This window comes from Boeremia exigua (assembly GCF_020726555.1).
Source record: "Boeremia exigua strain MPI-SDFR-AT-0100 chromosome Unknown C7974scaffold_11, whole genome shotgun sequence".
Lineage (NCBI taxonomy): Eukaryota > Fungi > Ascomycota > Dothideomycetes > Pleosporales > Didymellaceae > Boeremia > Boeremia exigua.
This window is the reverse complement of record NW_025763528.1, coordinates 543,068-561,648: the sequence shown is the minus strand read 5'-3', so window position 1 is coordinate 561,648 and position 18,581 is coordinate 543,068. Positions and strand designations below refer to the sequence as shown.

The 18,581-nt window shown below is 49.0% G+C and overlaps 6 protein-coding genes across 6 annotated transcripts; 3 read left to right on the top strand and 3 right to left on the bottom strand.

Annotated features, from left to right (window-relative positions):
* Positions 1–600: 600 nt before the first annotated feature.
* C7974DRAFT_342586 (transmembrane amino acid transporter protein-domain-containing protein) lies at positions 601–2,540 on the bottom strand. The gene is made up of 4 exons (XM_046139301.1): positions 2,054–2,540; positions 1,797–2,007; positions 998–1,745; positions 601–944 (listed from the first exon to the last, which is right to left on the bottom strand). The coding sequence occupies exons 1-4, from the start codon at positions 2,287–2,289 to the stop codon at positions 706–708; spliced, it is 1,434 nt and encodes a 477-aa protein (XP_045993263.1). The 5' UTR covers positions 2,290–2,540; the 3' UTR covers positions 601–705.
* A 1,567-nt stretch (positions 2,541–4,107) lies between these two features.
* Positions 4,108–5,684, top strand: C7974DRAFT_318279 (Aldehyde/histidinol dehydrogenase; the record flags this gene model as incomplete). Its single annotated transcript, XM_046138647.1, has 2 exons — positions 4,108–5,257; positions 5,305–5,684. 2 exons carry the CDS (start codon positions 4,108–4,110, stop codon positions 5,682–5,684), a joined length of 1,530 nt encoding a protein of 509 aa, XP_045993262.1.
* An 881-nt stretch (positions 5,685–6,565) lies between these two features.
* Positions 6,566–9,217, top strand: C7974DRAFT_318851 (kelch domain-containing protein; the record flags this gene model as incomplete). The annotated part of the gene is made up of 7 exons (XM_046138672.1): positions 6,566–7,177; positions 7,466–7,633; positions 7,679–7,819; positions 7,867–8,262; positions 8,312–8,690; positions 8,744–8,820; positions 8,867–9,217. The coding sequence occupies 7 exons, from the start codon at positions 6,566–6,568 to the stop codon at positions 9,215–9,217; spliced, it is 2,124 nt and encodes a 707-aa protein (XP_045993261.1).
* A 1,332-nt stretch (positions 9,218–10,549) lies between these two features.
* On the bottom strand, positions 10,550–12,171 carry C7974DRAFT_45269 (uncharacterized protein). Its single transcript, XM_046145837.1, has 6 exons — positions 12,031–12,171; positions 11,748–11,975; positions 11,490–11,692; positions 11,349–11,437; positions 11,134–11,298; positions 10,550–11,081 (listed from the first exon to the last, which is right to left on the bottom strand). Exons 1-6 carry the CDS (start codon positions 12,049–12,051, stop codon positions 10,738–10,740), a joined length of 1,050 nt encoding a protein of 349 aa, XP_045993260.1. The 5' UTR covers positions 12,052–12,171; the 3' UTR covers positions 10,550–10,737.
* A 683-nt stretch (positions 12,172–12,854) lies between these two features.
* On the bottom strand, positions 12,855–17,073 carry C7974DRAFT_474931 (uncharacterized protein). Its single transcript, XM_046146621.1, has 2 exons — positions 16,453–17,073; positions 12,855–16,402 (listed from the first exon to the last, which is right to left on the bottom strand). The coding sequence occupies exons 1-2, from the start codon at positions 16,838–16,840 to the stop codon at positions 13,347–13,349; spliced, it is 3,444 nt and encodes a 1,147-aa protein (XP_045993259.1). The 5' UTR covers positions 16,841–17,073; the 3' UTR covers positions 12,855–13,346.
* Positions 17,074–17,421: 348 nt separating this feature from the next.
* C7974DRAFT_401823 (uncharacterized protein) lies at positions 17,422–18,016 on the top strand. Its single transcript, XM_046142632.1, has 2 exons — positions 17,422–17,634; positions 17,683–18,016. Exons 1-2 carry the CDS (start codon positions 17,430–17,432, stop codon positions 17,931–17,933), a joined length of 456 nt encoding a protein of 151 aa, XP_045993258.1. The 5' UTR covers positions 17,422–17,429; the 3' UTR covers positions 17,934–18,016.
* Positions 18,017–18,581: the final 565 nt, after the last annotated feature.

Sequence of the window (18,581 nt, the reverse complement as noted above, 5' to 3'; positions counted from 1 at the left end):
CTGTTTTGACGCTCTAAATGCCAATATTGGCATCGACCTCCTCCATATCATGTCAAAATTACAACACTTGCAAGAATCTGCGGACCATCCTACCTAAACGTACCTTTGTAAAGGGACGCAGTAAAGGCCTTTGATCGGCTATATTTATCTGGCACATCATACAGGACAACCGCCTGAGAACTGGCTTGAATTGTACGGCTCTCAAAAAGCGTCATTTCGCCGCACTCTTCCCAAAACCTTTCCGTGTCTTCGCAGCACCCTCATTCAGGAGCTGTCAATCGTCTTATGGTGGCTACCTGATACGATTCAGGGCTTGCACGTTTCTTTGAGTGGGTTCGAAATAAGCCACAAGCACCCAAGGGTCAGAGCAGTGAGTCACTTTAGTTGTAATCCATCACAAACATCAGCGGAACACTAATTTCAGCGCCGATGTGCAAGGGCATCAACTATTACAACAATACTACCAACAAGAACATCTAGCAAAATTCACATCAGCAACTTCATTTGACAAGAACATTACCCTGCGTACTCCACGGGATACTCTTGTCTCGGCGCAAATAACAGCCATCCGCCAAAAAGAGCAGAGGGAGTTTCAAACTTCGCTTTTGGAAGTGCACTTATTATATAGGTTTAGTACACGAGTGAATCTTAACGAGAGTCATAGACACAGTCTCTATTCCAACACAGGAAAGGGGCCCTCTCTGCCTATATAGATACATTTGCACACGAGAAAGCTGGCTTGACAGCTCCACTGTAATCGTCAATGATGGCTTCAATTGCAGCATACAGTCCTGGCCCGAGCAGAAATAGACCACAAAGCATGATGAATACATGTGTGATTGTCTTCACGCTTCGTGCGAGGCTGTTGAACAATCTGCCTTTGTACAGTTGCCAGTATGCGACGGCGAAGAAGATGAACCCAAAGAATGAGTCAAAAGCGGCACCTGAGAACAGTCAGCGGATAGTCCAGTGGCGGTAGATTGCGCATGATACGTACCTAGAAGACTGAGAAAATCACCCATAGAAGGGATGACCTCGGCAAACACGAATCCGATGAACCAGATTGCTGTCATCACGGCAATCCATACAGCCCAGCCTATTACAGTGTTGCTGTGCGCATGACGGCTTCTCCCCATAATTCGGCCGTAAAGGAATTTGGCACTGACATTAGCATAGATTACACCAATGACGAGTGTAGGAACAATGACAAACGCGAACGAGGCCTTCTTGTACACAACAGTACCCAGACTGCCAAAAGCCGGCGCGGTTGCGTATTGTCCCAGATAGTGGAATCCAATCGCAGGAGGAACGATGAAGAGGATTGCGGAAATCCCGGCAAGAACTGCTAGGGCCTTCGGAAAATCCTGCGGCTTCTCCATCTCGGCGATGAAAGTGGGAAAGAGAATCTGAGGAACCCATAAGAAGGTGATATTGAGAACAGCGTTCATCGCAGCAACCCAAGTCGTACCCTTGAGCGGGAATGCGTACGTATGAACAAGGCCAGCCTTTGGATAGACGCCGTTGTATCCGTACAACGGATGGTCCTCGATACCAGCAAATATCAAGAAGAGGAGGATGGCAATTCCCATGCATGCCGCAGAGAACATGGACATGAAAGAGACATTGTTGAGCGTTCTGGGTAAGGACATAATAACACCCATGATAGTTACGATGACTGAGAACGTCACAGTACACATCGAATGATCCGATAGGGTGTTTATAACCTTCGCGCCCGTGAGAATGTGCTATCATACAGTCAGCTGTAATCAGTAGGACAGAGCGTCGACAGTACGTACAAAGCCAATCAGCATGATGTTATTAAGAAGCAGCATGACTGCGGTGAATTCATAAGCAATCTTGCTCTTCCCAAAAGCGTAATAGCCAAAGTCGCAGATATCTTTGATCTGTGGGTGCTTCATGATGAACTTGTGCATCGTCAATGAAGTGATGTAGAAGAGCACCCCAGCTACGATCATAGTAATGAGCCCAGGGACCCAACCAAGGACCCTTGCACTGTCAGTGTGGAAATGAGGGTAGAGAGCTGCCCACTTACGAAAGCGACCAAGATTGTGCCATGATTGCAAGACATACTTGATCGCCAGCAAGCAACCAGGCCGCTCGTTGCCATGTCATCGTGCGAAGTTTGATGTCATGTTCATGATCCTCATTAACGAGAGCGTCAATTATATAGGTCGCGCTGTCGTTGTCTGAGACTTGAGCTTCGGTGTCGTAGACCTTGGAATGAACCTTGACAATATCTTCATTGTTGCGATCGGCCATGGTGGACATGCTCGACGTAGAAATAAGGATGGATCCACGAATTTAATCCAAACGTTGGTTCATATGATGTGGGGAGGGGTTAGATTCAAGTACTTTGTGTTCTACGTGCAAAGTCTGCTACATACCACGCGTCTACCTGTTAATCAGGATACCCGAGCTGAGAATAATGGCGTGCTTACAGACCCGGCCGCGCCGGGCGCCTGGATCGGAATTGCAGACCTTAAAATGGTGCATGAAGCCTCCTAGATATCTCATTGGCCCGAGGACTTGCACATTGCAACATCAGTGTTGGCGTGATTGCTTATCAGCCGCCAAGCGAGGCTTGTTAACCCAAAGCATCGCGGGTCACACTGCATCTCGTGCAGGCCTAGAAGTTCGGCTAGGTGTCTCGTGGTTCTCTGACCATTATTTCGGGATTTACCTAGGTAGGGTGCATGCAGATTGTGACGATGTCGCAATACTTGAGATCAATGGCGTGAGTACCTTAAGGCACTTTATCGAGCTGAAACCGATCGTGAGTCCGCCTATAAAATTTACGAAAGGACTTCGCTGTGAGACATCGAGTGTGACAAGCTGAGTACCTAGGCAAACGGATCGGTCATTGTACTCGAAAACGTCCTTTCACTTGGACCTTATGTAGACTTCAGTCCGCTCACTGGAACTATGGTCACGCGTGTGCCGAATTGGGGTAGACTCGAAAAGTTGCAAGTGATCGGACCTGCTCCTGTAAGAACGTCCCAGCGACGTTGATAGATAGTAGGTATTAGATTTAAGGCGCCGGAGTATAAATTACATTTTCAGTAGGCAGGGACAGCAGATTGAGATTGAACAACCGGTCTGGTCGTAAAAATTCTGGTCGAGAGAAAATTTGGGCTTACCGGCTGCACATATTAAATTACCTACTATGGGTTTGATACGGGCAGGCATATAGCTATCTTGTAAGATGAAAATCTCGAGAGAAGTCTGTAATTTTGTGCAGGGTAATGCTGCTGTGCAAGCGCAAGATATCTGCCTTTGCGTAAGCAATGTTTACAGGTAGGTATCTCGAGTTCTGCAGAGCTCGAGTTGCTGCGTTTCATTCACACTGTCAAGGTGTCTAGGGATCTAAACGAATGAGAGTCTCCACCTACACATGTTACAAAAATTCGCACGTTGCCCGTCATTGTTAGTTCAAAAGACTCCAGCGACAGATAGAGAAGCTTACGTAAGTTGAGGTCCACGTGACCGATTTGCTGTGGACGGCTTCCTTGTGATCTTAGCTTGCCCTGACCCTCCATTGATATGGTGTCGGATGATAGGTATGAAAGCTTCAGCATTGAACAATTAGACATCGATACGTTCGTTCGTTGTGTAGATCCAGCGGACGCCACAGTTTCCCCTACAGTGAACAGCTTCAGCGCGCTGGCGGTGTGCAAATCATTTTCGGAATACTGCACAAATGATCTACTACCTATTGTTATTCACCACCACGAACCAGAAATGTAAGTACATTTTATGTCGCTCGCGTGCCTCTGTGGCTTCTTGATGACATCGACGCAATTCCGTTGCGCACCGTCCGCAAATCCACCGCTGCACATGGGTATTGAGCTGTACGTCTCGAACAATTGCATAAATTGCAGCGCAAAAGGAGCCCCTCGTCTTCTAGATCGTGTAGAGAAGCAACAGACTGATCTTCGTCTTAGCGCGCGGATGACCCTTGGCCTGGGTGCCTGGGTGCCTAGGTGCCGTATTTATCGTATTGAAGCCCCGCACTGGAGATTCGCTTAGAACCAACCACCTTCATTGTCTACCACCAGCTCTCAACACTCACTAGAGTCTATCACAACAATGGGTGACTTGTATTCGTCCAGAGATGATATCGACAAAGCAGTTAGGATTCTTCGTGCAACATTTCGCTCGGGCCGCACCAAGGATCTGAAATACCGCAAATGGCAACTCAAACAGTTGTATTGGCTGGTGGCTGACAACCACGAAGCTATCATCGATGCACTCCACAAAGACCTCGGGCGCCCCGAATTCGAAACGCGACTGAATATCAAGGGAATGCAGGATGATATCGTCTACCACATCAAACACTTTGAAAGATGGGCTCGTGGTGAAACACCCAAGAGTGGCTTCATATTCTCGAACGTAGGCCGGACGCACCTGAGAGCTGAACCACGGGGTCTTGTGTTCATAATCGGGCCATGGAACTTTCCCGATACTCTGACCATCACTCCTCTTGCTGCTGCCATCTCTGCCGGATGCACCGCCCTCATCAAGCCATCTGAGCTAGCAGCCAACTTTACCGATCTGTTTGTGAAGCTAGCCCCAAAATACCTTGACAGTGAGTCCTATGCGCTTGTCACCGGCGCTGCATCAGAGACTCAGTATATGCTCTCTCACAAATTCGATCACATCTTCTTCACTGGATCGACCCCCGTTGCCAAGCATGTCGCCGCAGCAGCAGCCAAACACCTCACACCAACTGTACTCGAGCTCGGTGGACAATGCCCGGCCATTGTGACTAAGACTGCCAATGTCGATCTAGCAGCGAAACGCATCGCTGCGGCCAAGTTTATGAATGCTGGGCAGATATGCCTCTCAGTCAACCACGTCTTCATCGACCCCAAAGTTCATGATGATTTTATCAACCGTCTCAAACACTGGAATCAGAGCTTCACGAGCAATGGTGAAAGCGATGCTATGTGCACAATCATTAACGATCGCAACTTCGGTCGTTTGGAGGGGCTTTTGAACAAAACTCAAGGCAATGTGGTCTACGGCGGCTCAGGACACGATCGAAATCTCCTGAAACTGAAGACGACAGTTGTTGATAACGTAGGTCTAGGTGATTCCCTATTGTCCGAGGAGTTATTTGGGCCGTTGCTCCCAATCATGGAAGCCGATTCCAAGCAAGCAGTGGAGATGATCAACAATTTGCCACATCCCTTGGGTCTCTACATCTTCTCACATGATCAGTCCGAAATCGATTATGGTAAGACACAAAATAGTCCATGTGATGTGCTTTACTTACCAGAACAGTACTTGACAACACACTGTCAGGAGGGGTGACCATCAACGATACCTTGCTACATGCGGGGGTTCCAGAAGTTCCATTCGGTGGTGTGGGCGATTCTGGTATGGGAGCCTATCATGGCAAGTATGGCTTCGACACATTTACACATCTACGTGCAGTTGTCCAGATGCCAGACTGGCTGGACAAATTCATGGGCTTCCGATATCCGCCATATGATCTGACGAAGAGCAATCCTATGACCACATTTTCAGCCCCACCTTTCAAGCGGGGAGAGACACTTCAGGATCAAGAAGATGGAATCAGTACTGTTGTCCAAATTCTTGGTTCAGCAGCGGTCATTGGTGGACTTGCTATCGTGCTAGCTGGGTTGCAAAAGCTGCGCTGAAATTCACCACACTCAACCTTTTCATAGATGGCGGCTTTGTACAGACCCTGTATGAAAGGCCGTCATTCTTCTGATGGCATGTGGATTTTCTAATTATATTCTGTTGATCGGCTGTTCTCTTTGCCCTCTTGGCATGATTTGAACATAATATGGGATAGGTATAACTTGAATCGACGCATCCTCGTTCAGACGCATAGATTTTGAGTATTGCAACTGGCTTGTGTACCGAAGATCATGCTATCGAGTGCAAGACAATCCACGTGAGTCGTCAGCGTCCAACCCCTCCAACAGCACAACAACAGTTACATAACACGTGCGCATGATTCCATGTGAAGCTTAGAGTGTAACAGTGTGTTTCAATCTAAGGTCAGGTACAAACGGTCCTCCCAGGATTAACATCTGATCATAGCAGAACCGTTGCGTCCTTTCGGAACGCTAGGTACAAGTTGGATTGTAAACGAGGCGCTAAGTAACAATCGATAGATTTACGACCTTCGACTTTTAGTGGGTCGGAAGACGTCCGATGGCTTGACATCCGACACACTGCAAAGGATCGATTGTCCTTGCCTTCTAGAACTATATGAACCATGTTAAAGGCAACCTAGATTCAAACACAACGTCAGTCACGTAGAACCCACGGGAAGCAGGTACTCTGGGTCGCGTGTCACAATGTTCTGTTGGTTCTTCAGCCGTGGTTGAGTGATACGAATAGGCATGATCGCTACCGATTGAGTTCAACTTAGCGCAACGCTACAACTGTCGAGAAGCGTGCATACGAGCGCTACTTCCGAGCAATACGAAGGGGTTCCTTATATTACTTAACATTTGTACCTGATCCAGTACAGCCCTATACTCTACTTATTCTATTCTCTCCTTGCATCATGTTGTTCAATGCCATTGGTCTGGCTTCACTCTTTTTTGTTTCTTTCTGTCATGCTCAGATAAATCGATGCCCAACGTCCGAGGAGCAAATTTTGACCAACGACGGTTCTATATATGCTATCTGCCAGCAGACAGACTACCAGGGCGACACAACCAGATTTGTTGGCACTGTCGCGACCTTGGCGGATTGTGTGAAGGCCTGCAATCAAGATTCTCAATGCAAACAAGCCGTCTATGATAAGACTGCTTTCGGATGTCATCTCAAGGCCACCAGTGGCTTAGTATGGGTCCAGAATCAAGCTTTCACTACCATCAGATTCATTTCCAACCCTTCACAAGGATCAGTTGTTACCAGTTGCCCAGCTGGTGAGACGAACATCACAAGCACCACTGGATCGGTCATTGCAGTGTGCCCAAACACTGACTACGAAGGCACCACCATCGACGCGGTTGGGGGTATCACGTCATTTCAAGATTGTTCTGCCGCTTGTGATAGAAACACTCAATGCTCGCAAGCTGTCTTCCAAAAGTCAACTTCTCAGTGTTATATAAAGGGCGAAGCGAAAGATCTTCGCTGGGTCTACAATACAGGCTTTGACACTATTCGTACAGTTGCAAAGCTGAACGATGGCACGCGCATCTCATACTGTCCGGGAGGCTTCAGTAACTTCACCACAGACAACGGCGCAGGGTTTGCCACTTGTGCCTTTGCCGACTTTAATGCGCCGAGCATTGAAATCGTGGCCAATATACCCACAGTCAAAGGTTGTGCAGCACGCTGTATCTCGAGGAACGATTGCGTCCAAGCCAGCCACGATACTAAGAATGGCATCTGCCACATCAAGGGTAATCTGACGGCACCAGTGTGGGTCTTCAATCGCCAATACACTTCTTTACAGCTGGCGAACGTAACACAATCCCCAACAGTCGCTAAGATGGGGAAATGGTCAAACATCATTCCGTTCCCCATCATCCCTGTGGCTGCATATGTTGTGCCTGCTGAGCCTTCAGCAAGCAGGCTTCTGGTGTTTTCATCTTGGGGGGATCGAGCGTTTTCTGGACCCACAGTCAGTAGACTGAGATCACGACCTGCTCAACTCTAATAATCTCAGGGTATAACTCAATTTGCTGACTATAACTTCCTCACGGGAGCCGTCTCGCGTCGCACTGTCACCAACACCAAACATGATATGTTTTGTCCAGGAATCAGTTCTCTCTCAGATGGACGAATTGTAATCACTGGAGGTAAGGAAGTACGAAAAGACACACTGGATTTACCCGGCTGATTTAAATAGGTGAGAATGCAGAGGCAGTGAGCATTTACAATCCAGCCACGAATGCGTTCTCCCGAGCTGCCGACATGAAAATTGCGCGCGGCTACCAGACTTCAGCAACTTTGTCTGACGGACGAATTTTCACCATAGGCGGCTCGTTCACTGGACCTTTAGGCGGCAAAACTGGTGAAGTATATAATCCGACGAACAACCAATGGACATTATTGCAAGGCACAGACCCAGGGCCCCTTTTAACCAAAGACCGAGAAGGTATTTGGCGGGAAGACAATCACGCTTGGTTGTTCGGCTGGCGCAATGGATCTGTCTTTCAAGCAGGTCCTAGTAAGACCATGCACTGGTACTACACTGCAAACCAGGGTTCAGTAGCACCCGCAGGAACAAGGACGACCGAGATGGATCAGGTCAGTCTGATCACAGTCTCTCAAGAGCAAACTTACTGACTGAATATAGATGTGCGGTGTCAACGTTATGTATGACGTGGGTAAGATCCTTTCTGCGGGTGGCAGCCAAGATTACACAGATAGCGCTGCCACAAAGTCTGCTCACCTCATTTCCATCACTGATCCTGGCGTTCCGGCAACAGTCGAGAAGGTTCAAGATATGGCATGGGCCCGTGGCTTCGCAAACGGTGTCGTCCTTCCTGACGGGAAAGTCATTGTCACCGGTGGGCAGCTGCGTTCTCAAGTCTTCACTGATGTTGACTCTGTTCTGGTACCAGAGATGTTTGATCCATCAACAAAGTCATGGACGCAGCTCGCACCCGCAGCAGTGCCTCGAAATTACCACTCTGTGAGCATTCTGCTGCCAGACGGCACTGTGTTTGTTGGAGGTAAGCTGCATGGTCTTCAAGCTAGCCTGTTTCAGGAATTAACGATCTCTCAGGCGGAGGTATGTGTCCAGCGGCACAAGGCGACAACCTTGACTGGTGCGATCGTGCAAAAGATCATTTCGATGGAGAGGTACGTATGATCTGAGACTGGAAGGCAACACATCTAACATGTTTAGGTCTTCTCGCCCCCGTATCTCTTCACTGCAGCGGGCACGCTTGCTCCACGCCCGACCATTTCGTCTATCTCGGCTTCGAAGCTCATTGTCGGTGCCACAGTCACTGTGTCTCTTGCAAACAACGTAGCGGATGCGACTTTTGTCATGGTGAGGATGGGCAGCGCGACACACAGCATCAATTCTGATCAGCGCCGCGTCCCAATCACGAACGCCCAGAGGAACAGTGCCGGGGCTTACACACTTCGTCTCCCTAATGACTATGGCGTAATGATTCCTGGCCCATGGTACCTCTTCGCGATGACCAAGAATGGTGTCCCCAGCGTTGCAAGGACCATCTATGTGCAGAAGTAAGCTCCGCGCACCCGAAGCATGTGTTGTATTGTGTTGCGTTCTTACCACGATTAATTGACGCTATTAAACAAGAAATCAGAACGAAGTAAAATGTACCACACTCTGTAATGCATGGAATGCTATGTCAAAGCTCCTATCGTCTCTTCAAAATAACCATCAATCTGCTGAACTTCTGTGCACCCACCCACCTGCACCACTCGTCTAGGCGCTACTTAGCCCGCAACATGTTTGTTAACACTGCACAGTCGAGTTGCGGTCTTAAGGGCTAGCGAAGGTAGCTTCTATCGAGCTCACTTGTCAATAAGCCGGAGGAGACTTGAAAGCGTCTATATAGTCGGGGATATAATTACAGTGAATGTCATTCTTAGATCGCGGTCTGTCTTTTATGCTCGTGATGTAGGCCAAGAGTTTTGACATGTCTATTTCAATTTCGATGTAGGTGAGAAAGGATAGTTCATACTTTGTATGACCAATCTCATCACCGCTCATTCCTCAAGTGAGTCGCTACACTCTGCAAGTGTCATGGGATTCGCTTCAGCGCTGATTGAGAGGCCAATCCGATATCCTACACTACTTCACCAAGCGATATGTGAGGCGCCATGTCTCCTGATTTTGCCGCTATCAGGTCTATAGCGCCACCTCCTGGGATACGACGGGATGAAGGTGGATCTTCATACAAGTCGAGAAGTGAAAGGCGATCTTGCCATAGCTTGATGGCAGCCTCAAATCGTTTTCTCCGTCTGGGCTTATATTTCCTGCTTTCGAATTCGAAGGTGAAGATCCCTGACGGTCGTTTGTTGGAGTTGCTCCTACGCAGGAAGGACATTCTTCGGACTTTTCGAGTCGGGTTTACGGTCGCCGCGCGGACGTCTACATGGCGAGTCCATTGCTGTCCGCATATGAGACTCGCTTCTCGATTTAGAGCACTCTGAGGATTTGTGAAAGATACTTCCATCAAAAACCGAGGTGTCGGGCGTTTGACGGTAGCCAGATTATTCATGAAAGGAGGCCGTGTGTGGTTCATGTCGTCTGGCGGAATCTGCGCAGTCGCTGCATACGTAAAAGGGAAAGATTCTGGGGACCGGGGAAGGCACTGGTATGGAGAGTCATAGAAGTGGTGGTGATTTCGAATAGTTTTCGGCATGGTTTGTCTGAATATGCTGGTTTATCGACTTGAACAGCATCAGCAGATGTTTTGGCCTGGTTTGGAACACATTTCTAGCATTCTGTGACGTGCTATTCCAGTCTAAAAGAACATTATTAAGCGGTACCCAAGAGGCATGTAAGTTGACGTAGCCAGGCGTTGTGTGTGAAGTTTAACGAGGCTGTTAAATGTAAAGCAGCCCCCTCAAAACGTACAGCGACTGATCTAGGGGTTACGAACGACTTCTAGGGAGAAGCCGCGGCGAGCACTGTCGCTCCATCCTGTGGGCAGCAGTTCGACGGTATGAATTTGCGTGCTGTAATCTCGATTCGCGTTCATTATTCGAAGTATTCTTGTACATCGTTCATGGTAGCTTTCAAAGGGCGTGACTCGTCACATTCCATTCCGTCGTGACCATTACATTGTCTTTCGCATCGTGAGGCCCTGTCGAGCCAGCTGGTGGCGAAGAGGTTCGCGACGGATTCCTCGCTCCTTGGAAGACTAGCTCCAGTTCATCGTCACTGATTCGGCCACCTTGCACGTGCGATCTGGACGTTCCGAGGTTGCTTTGCGGCTTCGAGGAGCCAGCATGATGCATATATCCGTTTGTGCTGTGAGGGTAGGAAGAATTGTTCGGCGAATTGCGAATGACCAGGACTTTCAAGGATGGTAACGATACGACGATGACTCCTGTGCACATTTCGGCTGTACACCAAAGGTCTGATGTGTGTCAGTAGAAAATTTGGGATTCGTAGAAGTGAGAGGTACGTACTTCCAGATGCGTCATCGACACTGTAGTCACTAACCGTGTATACGATGAAGCGTGCCAGACTTATGACAATGGTGATTAACCCAAGCGAAAATACTCCGCAGAGAGCTATTTTCTGGTGAGTACGTAGTTTGAGGCAATTTATGATGAAGAATGGAAGGATGAATACTGCATCGGAGTCAGCAGCTCTTCTTTACAGGTATGTAGTATCAACATACAAAGCATATCTGTGGACCAGTTTAGAATCCAGTTACTTCGGAAGGCTGTATATGAGTTCCATGTGGAATTCAATTGGTTTTCAAGCGACCTAGTTTGCAAACATCAGTCCTCCATCCATGTTCATCGAGCGAACAACTCACCAATTGTCCGAGATGTGCGGTGCAATTAATGTATCGGTCAATAAAGTCCCAAGAAAGCAACATCCCACATAAGCAGCAGCCACATAGACAGCGACCCGAAGGCGTCGGAAGCCAAGCGGGATCAACCACCAATAGAATGCGACCAGCGATACCTTCGGGAAATAGATTCCAAAATCGAAGAAGTAGCACATGACGAAAACTGTCTGAACGTAAAGTTTGTTAGCCCTCGTTATTACAGTTTGTTGTGATCTTGCGCACCTCCAGGTAGCCCACCGAGTCAGTCACAAGGTCAGGCTCGACCAGCGGATGACTGATCTGAATATTCAAAGAGACAATCGATCCTATAGAAAAACCAAGAGTGCCGAGCCATCCTCCCCAGACGAGCCAGTCCGGGATGGTCAGTGTACGGCGTTCGAGGATCAAGCGGATGTAGCATCGTAGGAGAGTGGTAGCGAACGCGATCACTACCAGCACGAGTTGTATCGCCTGCGATAGCATCCTGTCAGCATTCCGAACTACATTTTAGAACTCAAAGACTTACAATTGACGTTACGATCTGCATCTCGCCTGCAGTTGCGCACTCACACACATATACACATCGAACCGTGCTTCAAGACGACGTGGATCTGCGAGCAGGCCTAGATATTACGAGAGGGAAATCACCGACGTTATTATGCTGGCGGCCGAATTGTGGGAAAGGGATGCGTCGGTATTAAGCGCACCTTTCTCCTGAGACAGACAAAGAATAGTATGGCCGATACGTCCGCAGTCCCATATGCGCTACGTCCCGCGTAGCAACGACCATGACTTACGTAGCTCACGGGACGAGCCCAACATGCAGCAATCATATCAGCTCAGCGACCTTTGCATTGCCACTCGGCACCAGCTGTTGGCCATGGGTGCTCGCAAAGTATGTCAACCTTCGAAAGCGGGTCTCAGAGAGAAAGTGCGAATGGCAAGTTCGGGGTTCGCGATTCGCCTCATCAAGTGACACCATGGGGAAACAGCAGTCGTTACTGAGTGGAAACATGTACATGTTGGTGTCCTGCCGCAAGTAAATTGGGTATCAAAGTGACTGAGTCGCTTCCTGCGATACCATCCCAGCCACGAACACGCGGTTGGTTCCACCGAACCATCACGACCGCAATGCATGGCAATGCGCATGGCATGTGCTTCAGGTCTGGCATGCGCTCGATCCGCCCATTGGCGGGCCGTGTGATCGCGCCGGAGGTCTTGCCCCTGCAGGGGAAGCTGTCAGCGGCCAGCTAGTCAGCGAGCTGGCAGGTGTAGCGACCGGAGTTTCCTGCGAGAGTTGCCTAGACGTTGTAGTCCTTTTGTAGCAAGGTCGGTAATACATGTTGAGGGCCCAACCCTACGCGCCAAGGATCCGTCGGTCCAGCCTCTGGCGCCACAGCTGTCGTCCCTGCGGACACGCACATCCCGATCTGAACGAGCGGGAAACAGCGTCTTGGCAAAGAACACCAAACAGTTTCCAGACGATCTTCCGGTCCCTACTCCTTGGGCTTGTCAGGATGTGATAGGGTTAGTTTTTGGGACTAAGGTCACTACAGATACGTATAAGGGCTCATAGATTAAGACGTATAGTTATATCACGATTTGGCCCTGATGCATAGGTTCAAAGTTGGTGCAGGAAAAGGTGCGTGAATGTGGAGGAGATGAGGGTGTGCGCGGCGGGTTCGCAGGATCATCCTGTGGGCGCCCGCAGCAGATTGACACCTGAACATAGCTAGCGCGCCCGCTTCCGCCTTGGATGTAGGCAGATCAAGCAAATTGAGGATTTCCATCTCTACACGACAGCACTGTAGCTGACATCTAATTCCGTCGAACATTGGCTTCCTAGGCTACAGGTAATTCAATCTCTTGCAACACTGACGTATGCAAGTTCTCATCCCAATGGATCGAGAGGTCGTCACCCCGGTGGCTTTGAAGCTGTTTGGCTATAGCCTCCACGACCCTCTTCGAAGCGTGCTCTCCACGATCCTCTGCAAATTGCAATGCGCGCTCATATTGAGTGCGCCACTTGTGTACAGGACGCCACCGAGTGAAGTGATATATCGTTGACTTGACCATCCCATCCGGTTCCGAGGATTCGTCAATCTCTTCTTCAATTTCAAGTTCCAGTTGTGCACCATGTTGTACGAGAAAATGCATCATATCCGGCCGACACCACTCTGCTGCTGCTTCGAAGGCTGTGCGGCCTGGGCCCCTGGCCGGAGGATGGTTAACGTCGGCACCATGTTCAATCAAGAGTGCAGCGATTCCAAGATGGCCACTCATGGCAGCCAGTTGCAATGCCGTTGCACCTCCATATCGCGGTGCAGCATCAACTATGGCCCCCTGACTGATGAAGTATTGCGCCATCTCAAAGTCGCCAATTTCTGCAGCTCTCTGCAACGGGGTTCTTAATACGCCCATCGTCGACTCACGGTTGACATTTGCTCCTCTCTCAACCAGAAACTGTACCATTGTGAAGTCTCCGACATCAATGGCAACGAGAAGGGCTGTCATACGCGACAGAACACTGTTTTCGGCGGTTCGAGGGGTGTGTTCGTGCAGTCCGTCAAAAGCGACTATAGCATTGGGATTTCCACCGTTCTCTATCAGGATCCCAACAGCAACGCAATCTTTTCGAAATATTGCCTCACCGAGCGGGTCTAGATAGTTGAGACATCCTTCCCATTGGAACACCCCCTCCAAGCCATGTATGTCCGTCGCTTTGGCCAGTACACCGACAAGTTCGTGGTTCTTGTCGCGAATGGCGCAGCGCAAAGCGGCACTTCCATATTGTTTGATTGGTCCGGTGGGCATCGGACAGCTCACTTGCAGAAGTATTCTGATTGTCGCCATCTGCGCCTTGGTCTTGACTGCGTGTAAAAGTGCATCAGAATCACGATACACAAGCCTTTGTGAGAGTAGGTAACCGATCATAGTTACATCGTTGAGTTGGGTTGCGACCTCAATGAGAGACGGAAGGCGTATGTCATACTCGCCTGTAGTGTTAGGATTGAGAAGCTTGCTTTTCTGACTTGACAAGGTCTGCAGCTCCAGGATATCCATGTCTTCGTTTCTCGCAACAAGAATGCCCTCTATCGCCAAGTCATGTTGTTGTAGCCAGTCGAGAAATGCTGTGTCACGCTTGTGAATAGCATGATAGCTCATAACCCGGAGCACAATCTGTTGAGTCTCGAGACGGGACAAGTCCAAACAGCATGGGAACTGGCGGCAAGACTTGTGCGGGATTTTATGATACAGAATATCTTCCAGGTCATCATAGGTGTATTCCCTGTTCAGCTTCTGAATAATTTCGGTCCAGTGTGACTGCTCACAGAGAAGTGTGCTGATTGCTTGCACTTTGCTATCTGCCAACAGATCGATGATCCTATCATTGCCAAAATATGTGGCTAATAGGGCGGTAGCATTGTGGCAATTGTTTTCTATTGCTGTGTCAAATGCATCCCACGGGTCCACTTCCTCCTCCATATCAAACAATGCTTCGATCTCATCGAGGTCCTCAAGGATCACTGCATCGCTCATTTGCTCTTCAGCTCTCCTCCAAACATCGTAATTGGAGTATGGCTGACCGACAATTGCCGGTTTGGCCTCGGAAACAGCCTGGTATGCTCGCTTCCAGTCTCGGTCGCTGCAGGCTTGCATTACTGTGTTGTTGAGATCAAAATCGGTTTGAGAGTAATGCAAAAAGCAGGCCAATTGATAACTAGTATCGTAGATAGCTTCAATTAACCACTCATAAGCGCGATCGAGTGCAGCTTGGAATGCATTGACCAGGGCACAACAAGTCGCTGCGGCGTCGTGGTCTGTCCACATGTCTTGAGTAAGCTGTTGGTGGAAATGTCGTTTCAAAGAGGAGAGAATCCAATTGAGCAATGTGTTGTCTCGCAGAGATCCATATTGTGAGATACTCTGTGTGGCTGTGGCGAGTAACCCTCTTTCGATCCATACGAGGATGTCGCTCTCTTCGAGTCTGATTAGTTCTTCTAGAGTTGCTCGAGTATGCCACCGCACAAAGAAGCACGGTTCTGTGAGACTTGCACCGGCTTCGATAGGGATCTGCATCAGAGCCACAAATTTAAGAAGACGTAGGTCGTTGGACTTGCACCCCGAGAAAATGCTCAGAAGCCGGCTCAAGACTATATCTTGTTCACGACTCACTCGAGAAGCGTATCGGACGATAATCGGAGCGACAATTTCGTCACAAGTCTTTAGCCTATCCAGTACAGCAAAGACCTCAGCTTCTGCGCGAAATGTGCTCACACATAAACTTTGCTCAAGCTCGAGTAAGGCTTGCACAGTGTCTGGTTTACTATACCTCAAAGCAGCTTCCCGTAGTCTTTGGCGGACAATATCTACGGTCTCTGTTGGTAAAGCCTTGAAGAATTTCGATACAGCTTGTCTTGGTAGCGTTATCAACAGATGAAAGACATCGCCTTGGGTTCGGTTTTTGGCATGAGTAACACCGTTGATGATGGACGAAACCAAGTGCTGAAGCAGAAGGGGAGTTGTAGCGGTAGCAACCGTGAGCGGGGTCTGGTTCTGCGAGTAGAACATAGCGTTCAGCTGGTTTAGATCCGGTCTCCAGGCGTGGACGATTTGGTGATCATGGCCCACGAGCTTGGTCAGCTTCGTCCAGTCCAGCCAAAAGCTCCAAGAGAAAGGGCTTATTACACTCGTATCTAGGAAGACATGAGATCTGGAGCCAAGGATCATCTGAGATGGTGCAGTTCTAACAAGTGCATCATCTGTTATGGGGTTGACGTTCGATTCGTTGATTCGCATGTGGTTCGAGACCAGAGACGACAGCTGTTCCACTGGGTTCGGCACATATGTAGTATCACATGGCCGGTACTCGAAGGTCTCGGGCAATGGACTCAGGTCTAAAATGATCAGCGATGGAGGTATCGGGCTTTTTTTCATCACTAATCACCTCCAGGACGACTTTCCGAGGCAAAGCCGTAACGTTCCCACTCTCTTGATTTTTGTTCAGAGGTAAGAAGTCGACCGTTGAAGAATACTTCATAGTCCTCTCTTGCTTGTCTTCGGTCGGCGTTGTCCCAGTACAATTTCCGCCACTCGTTCTTTGTGACATTCTTGCGTATGTTCCATTTCTTGACAAATCGATTGTGATACTGCGCAGCTGTGGCATGAAATTTGTGCCTGTCCCCCATGATCTTCACAATCTCATCCAGCTTTCTTCCGTCATCTCCATCTTCCAACCAGAGATGGATGATGCGATCGCGGTTGCACTCCCACTGCGCATCTGGGATTTTACGTCCTCGGTGTTTGTTCGAAGGTTTGCTCACTCTGTTCGACATCCTGGTTCTGATGACGGCTGACGAACTCGAAGAGGGGACTGCGCCTACTTATACTGCAGCTGAGAGCAGGCAAGGCTGAAACGAGCGGCATGGCTGCGTCACCGGTGTATTACGGGGCGCCTGGGCCTCAAAAGCGACATGCGCGGCTTAGCACACGATATTGTAGCCTTCCAGACAGTATGACACGCCTCTCGAATTGCCGCATCTGGTTTGGGAGGTGGTGCGGTCCGTAGAGTGTTGGCAGATAGCGAGCGACCTAAACGGAACGAGCCAATCAGCAACCAACCAGCCAGAATCGTAAATCTGTACCCAAGCCGTTGACCACAGCCTCGCTCGTACAGAATCGCAATTATACAGAGCACAGACGGAGGTTACTTGTAGCTTGTTGACTAGTGACGCGTGTAGATAGCAGGCGATAGCCAATAAGTCACAATCCTAATTTTGCCCTGCGTCCAAGTGCTCTTTTACAGAATCATAAATCACACAGCCAATCAGACACCGCGACCAGGGTCACAGCCATCCTCCAAAATCGCATTTCAAAATCGTAAACAAAATCACAAAATGCTCCTGCGCCCCTTTGCCTTGTATCATGTTTGACCAGAATCGTAAAATGAGATACATAATCTCACCCAAAGTGTGGCACCCTCCGTCGTCAGTTCGGTTCCAAACTTCCAACACTATGACTTGGTCCGTCGAAGCTATCATCGCCTTCATTACACTAGCGGCCACGTGCATTCCATTAGGAGTTCTACTTTGGCGCTTGCAGTGTAGAAACCGTCGCGTTCAGGACGATGGTACGCAATACGTTGCTACACAGTTACACCCTTCTGATAACCCGCCAGATGTTGAAGATGTCGAGGATGTCGCCCCAGCCCGAGGCTACCCGCAGTATTTTCCTCGAACGGAATCTTTCATCATTCTGCAGGCAGTAGTTCTTGGTATGTTTGAACTACATCCTTCGCATGTTGTGCTAATCACTTCGCAGTCCGATAGTTATGGACCCGGATGCCGTCACTTTGCGCTTCACTCGTGTTTGCAGACCAGGTGCTTTGTTCCACGCAAGAGCAAGGAGGATGACGATCGAAAAGAGTAACAAGCGTTTCAGGTTTTGGGTTAATTCAGTAGAACACCGTAAAGAGGAAACACTAGAACACCGCGGTGTTCTATAGATGTACAATAACTAGATCAATTTTATGTTTTCTACAAATGCCTCTAGCAATATCTGGAGACTTGCACGTACAGAGAGAAAATTGCTTGCAGCCGCCTGGAACGAGTACAAAAAGTAACTAATGTGCCTGTGTGCTAGTGATCAATGAGCATCATCATGAACTTTCGAAGGTCGTGCCACATGAGAAAGATGGCGACTCATTGCTGATTTCTCTTCGGAGGTGTTGCACAAACCGTTTTGAGGCCATCTCACCTCGCCGCTCTGCAAAGACGAGAGCCCTTTCATACTGTGTTCCAAAGACCTCACAACTCTCTCTTCTGTTTTTGTCACCGTATCCAGCTTGATATGCTCGTGTCCAGTCGATACTAGCACTGGAAGCAGTATGCAATAGCTCCGGCCGCGAGACTAAGTCAAGATCTGCACCCCAGCGCACCAGCAAAGTCATCATATCGACTCTGCCCCATTCAGCAGCTCCCTCAAAGGCTGTTCTTCCATCTCCTTCCGCAGGTAGGTGGTTGACGTCGGCGCCATGTTCTAGCAAGAGCTCTGCTACGCCGGTAAAGCCACTAATTG

What these genes read in the sequence shown, in the direction of transcription:
- C7974DRAFT_401823 (XM_046142632.1), top strand. Translation starts at nt 17,430, where the DNA reads ATGTTTGACCAGAATCGTAAAATGAGATACATAATCTCACCCAAAGTG. An exon ending in CCGTCGCGTTCAGGACGATG is followed by an intron (nt 17,635 to 17,682) that starts GTACGCAATACG and finishes ATAACCCGCCAG; the next exon opens with ATGTTGAAGATGTCGAGGAT.
- C7974DRAFT_342586 (XM_046139301.1), bottom strand. Translation starts at nt 2,289, where the DNA reads ATGTCCACCATGGCCGATCGCAACAATGAAGATATTGTCAAGGTTCAT. An exon ending in GCACAATCTTGGTCGCTTTC is followed by an intron (nt 2,008 to 2,053) that starts GTAAGTGGGCAG and finishes TGACAGTGCAAG; the next exon opens with GGTCCTTGGTTGGGTCCCTG. An exon ending in ACATCATGCTGATTGGCTTT is followed by an intron (nt 1,746 to 1,796) that starts GTACGTACTGTC and finishes ACTGTATGATAG; the next exon opens with CACATTCTCACGGGCGCGAA.
- C7974DRAFT_474931 (XM_046146621.1), bottom strand. Translation starts at nt 16,840, where the DNA reads ATGTCGAACAGAGTGAGCAAACCTTCGAACAAACACCGAGGACGTAAA. An exon ending in CTCGGAAAGTCGTCCTGGAG is followed by an intron (nt 16,403 to 16,452) that starts GTGATTAGTGAT and finishes TGATCATTTTAG; the next exon opens with ACCTGAGTCCATTGCCCGAG.
- C7974DRAFT_45269 (XM_046145837.1), bottom strand. Translation starts at nt 12,051, where the DNA reads ATGCAGATCGTAACGTCAATT. An exon ending in TGCAGATCGTAACGTCAATT is followed by an intron (nt 11,976 to 12,030) that starts GTAAGTCTTTGA and finishes ATGCTATCGCAG; the next exon opens with GCGATACAACTCGTGCTGGT. An exon ending in CCGCACATCTCGGACAATTG is followed by an intron (nt 11,438 to 11,489) that starts GTGAGTTGTTCG and finishes TTTGCAAACTAG; the next exon opens with GTCGCTTGAAAACCAATTGA.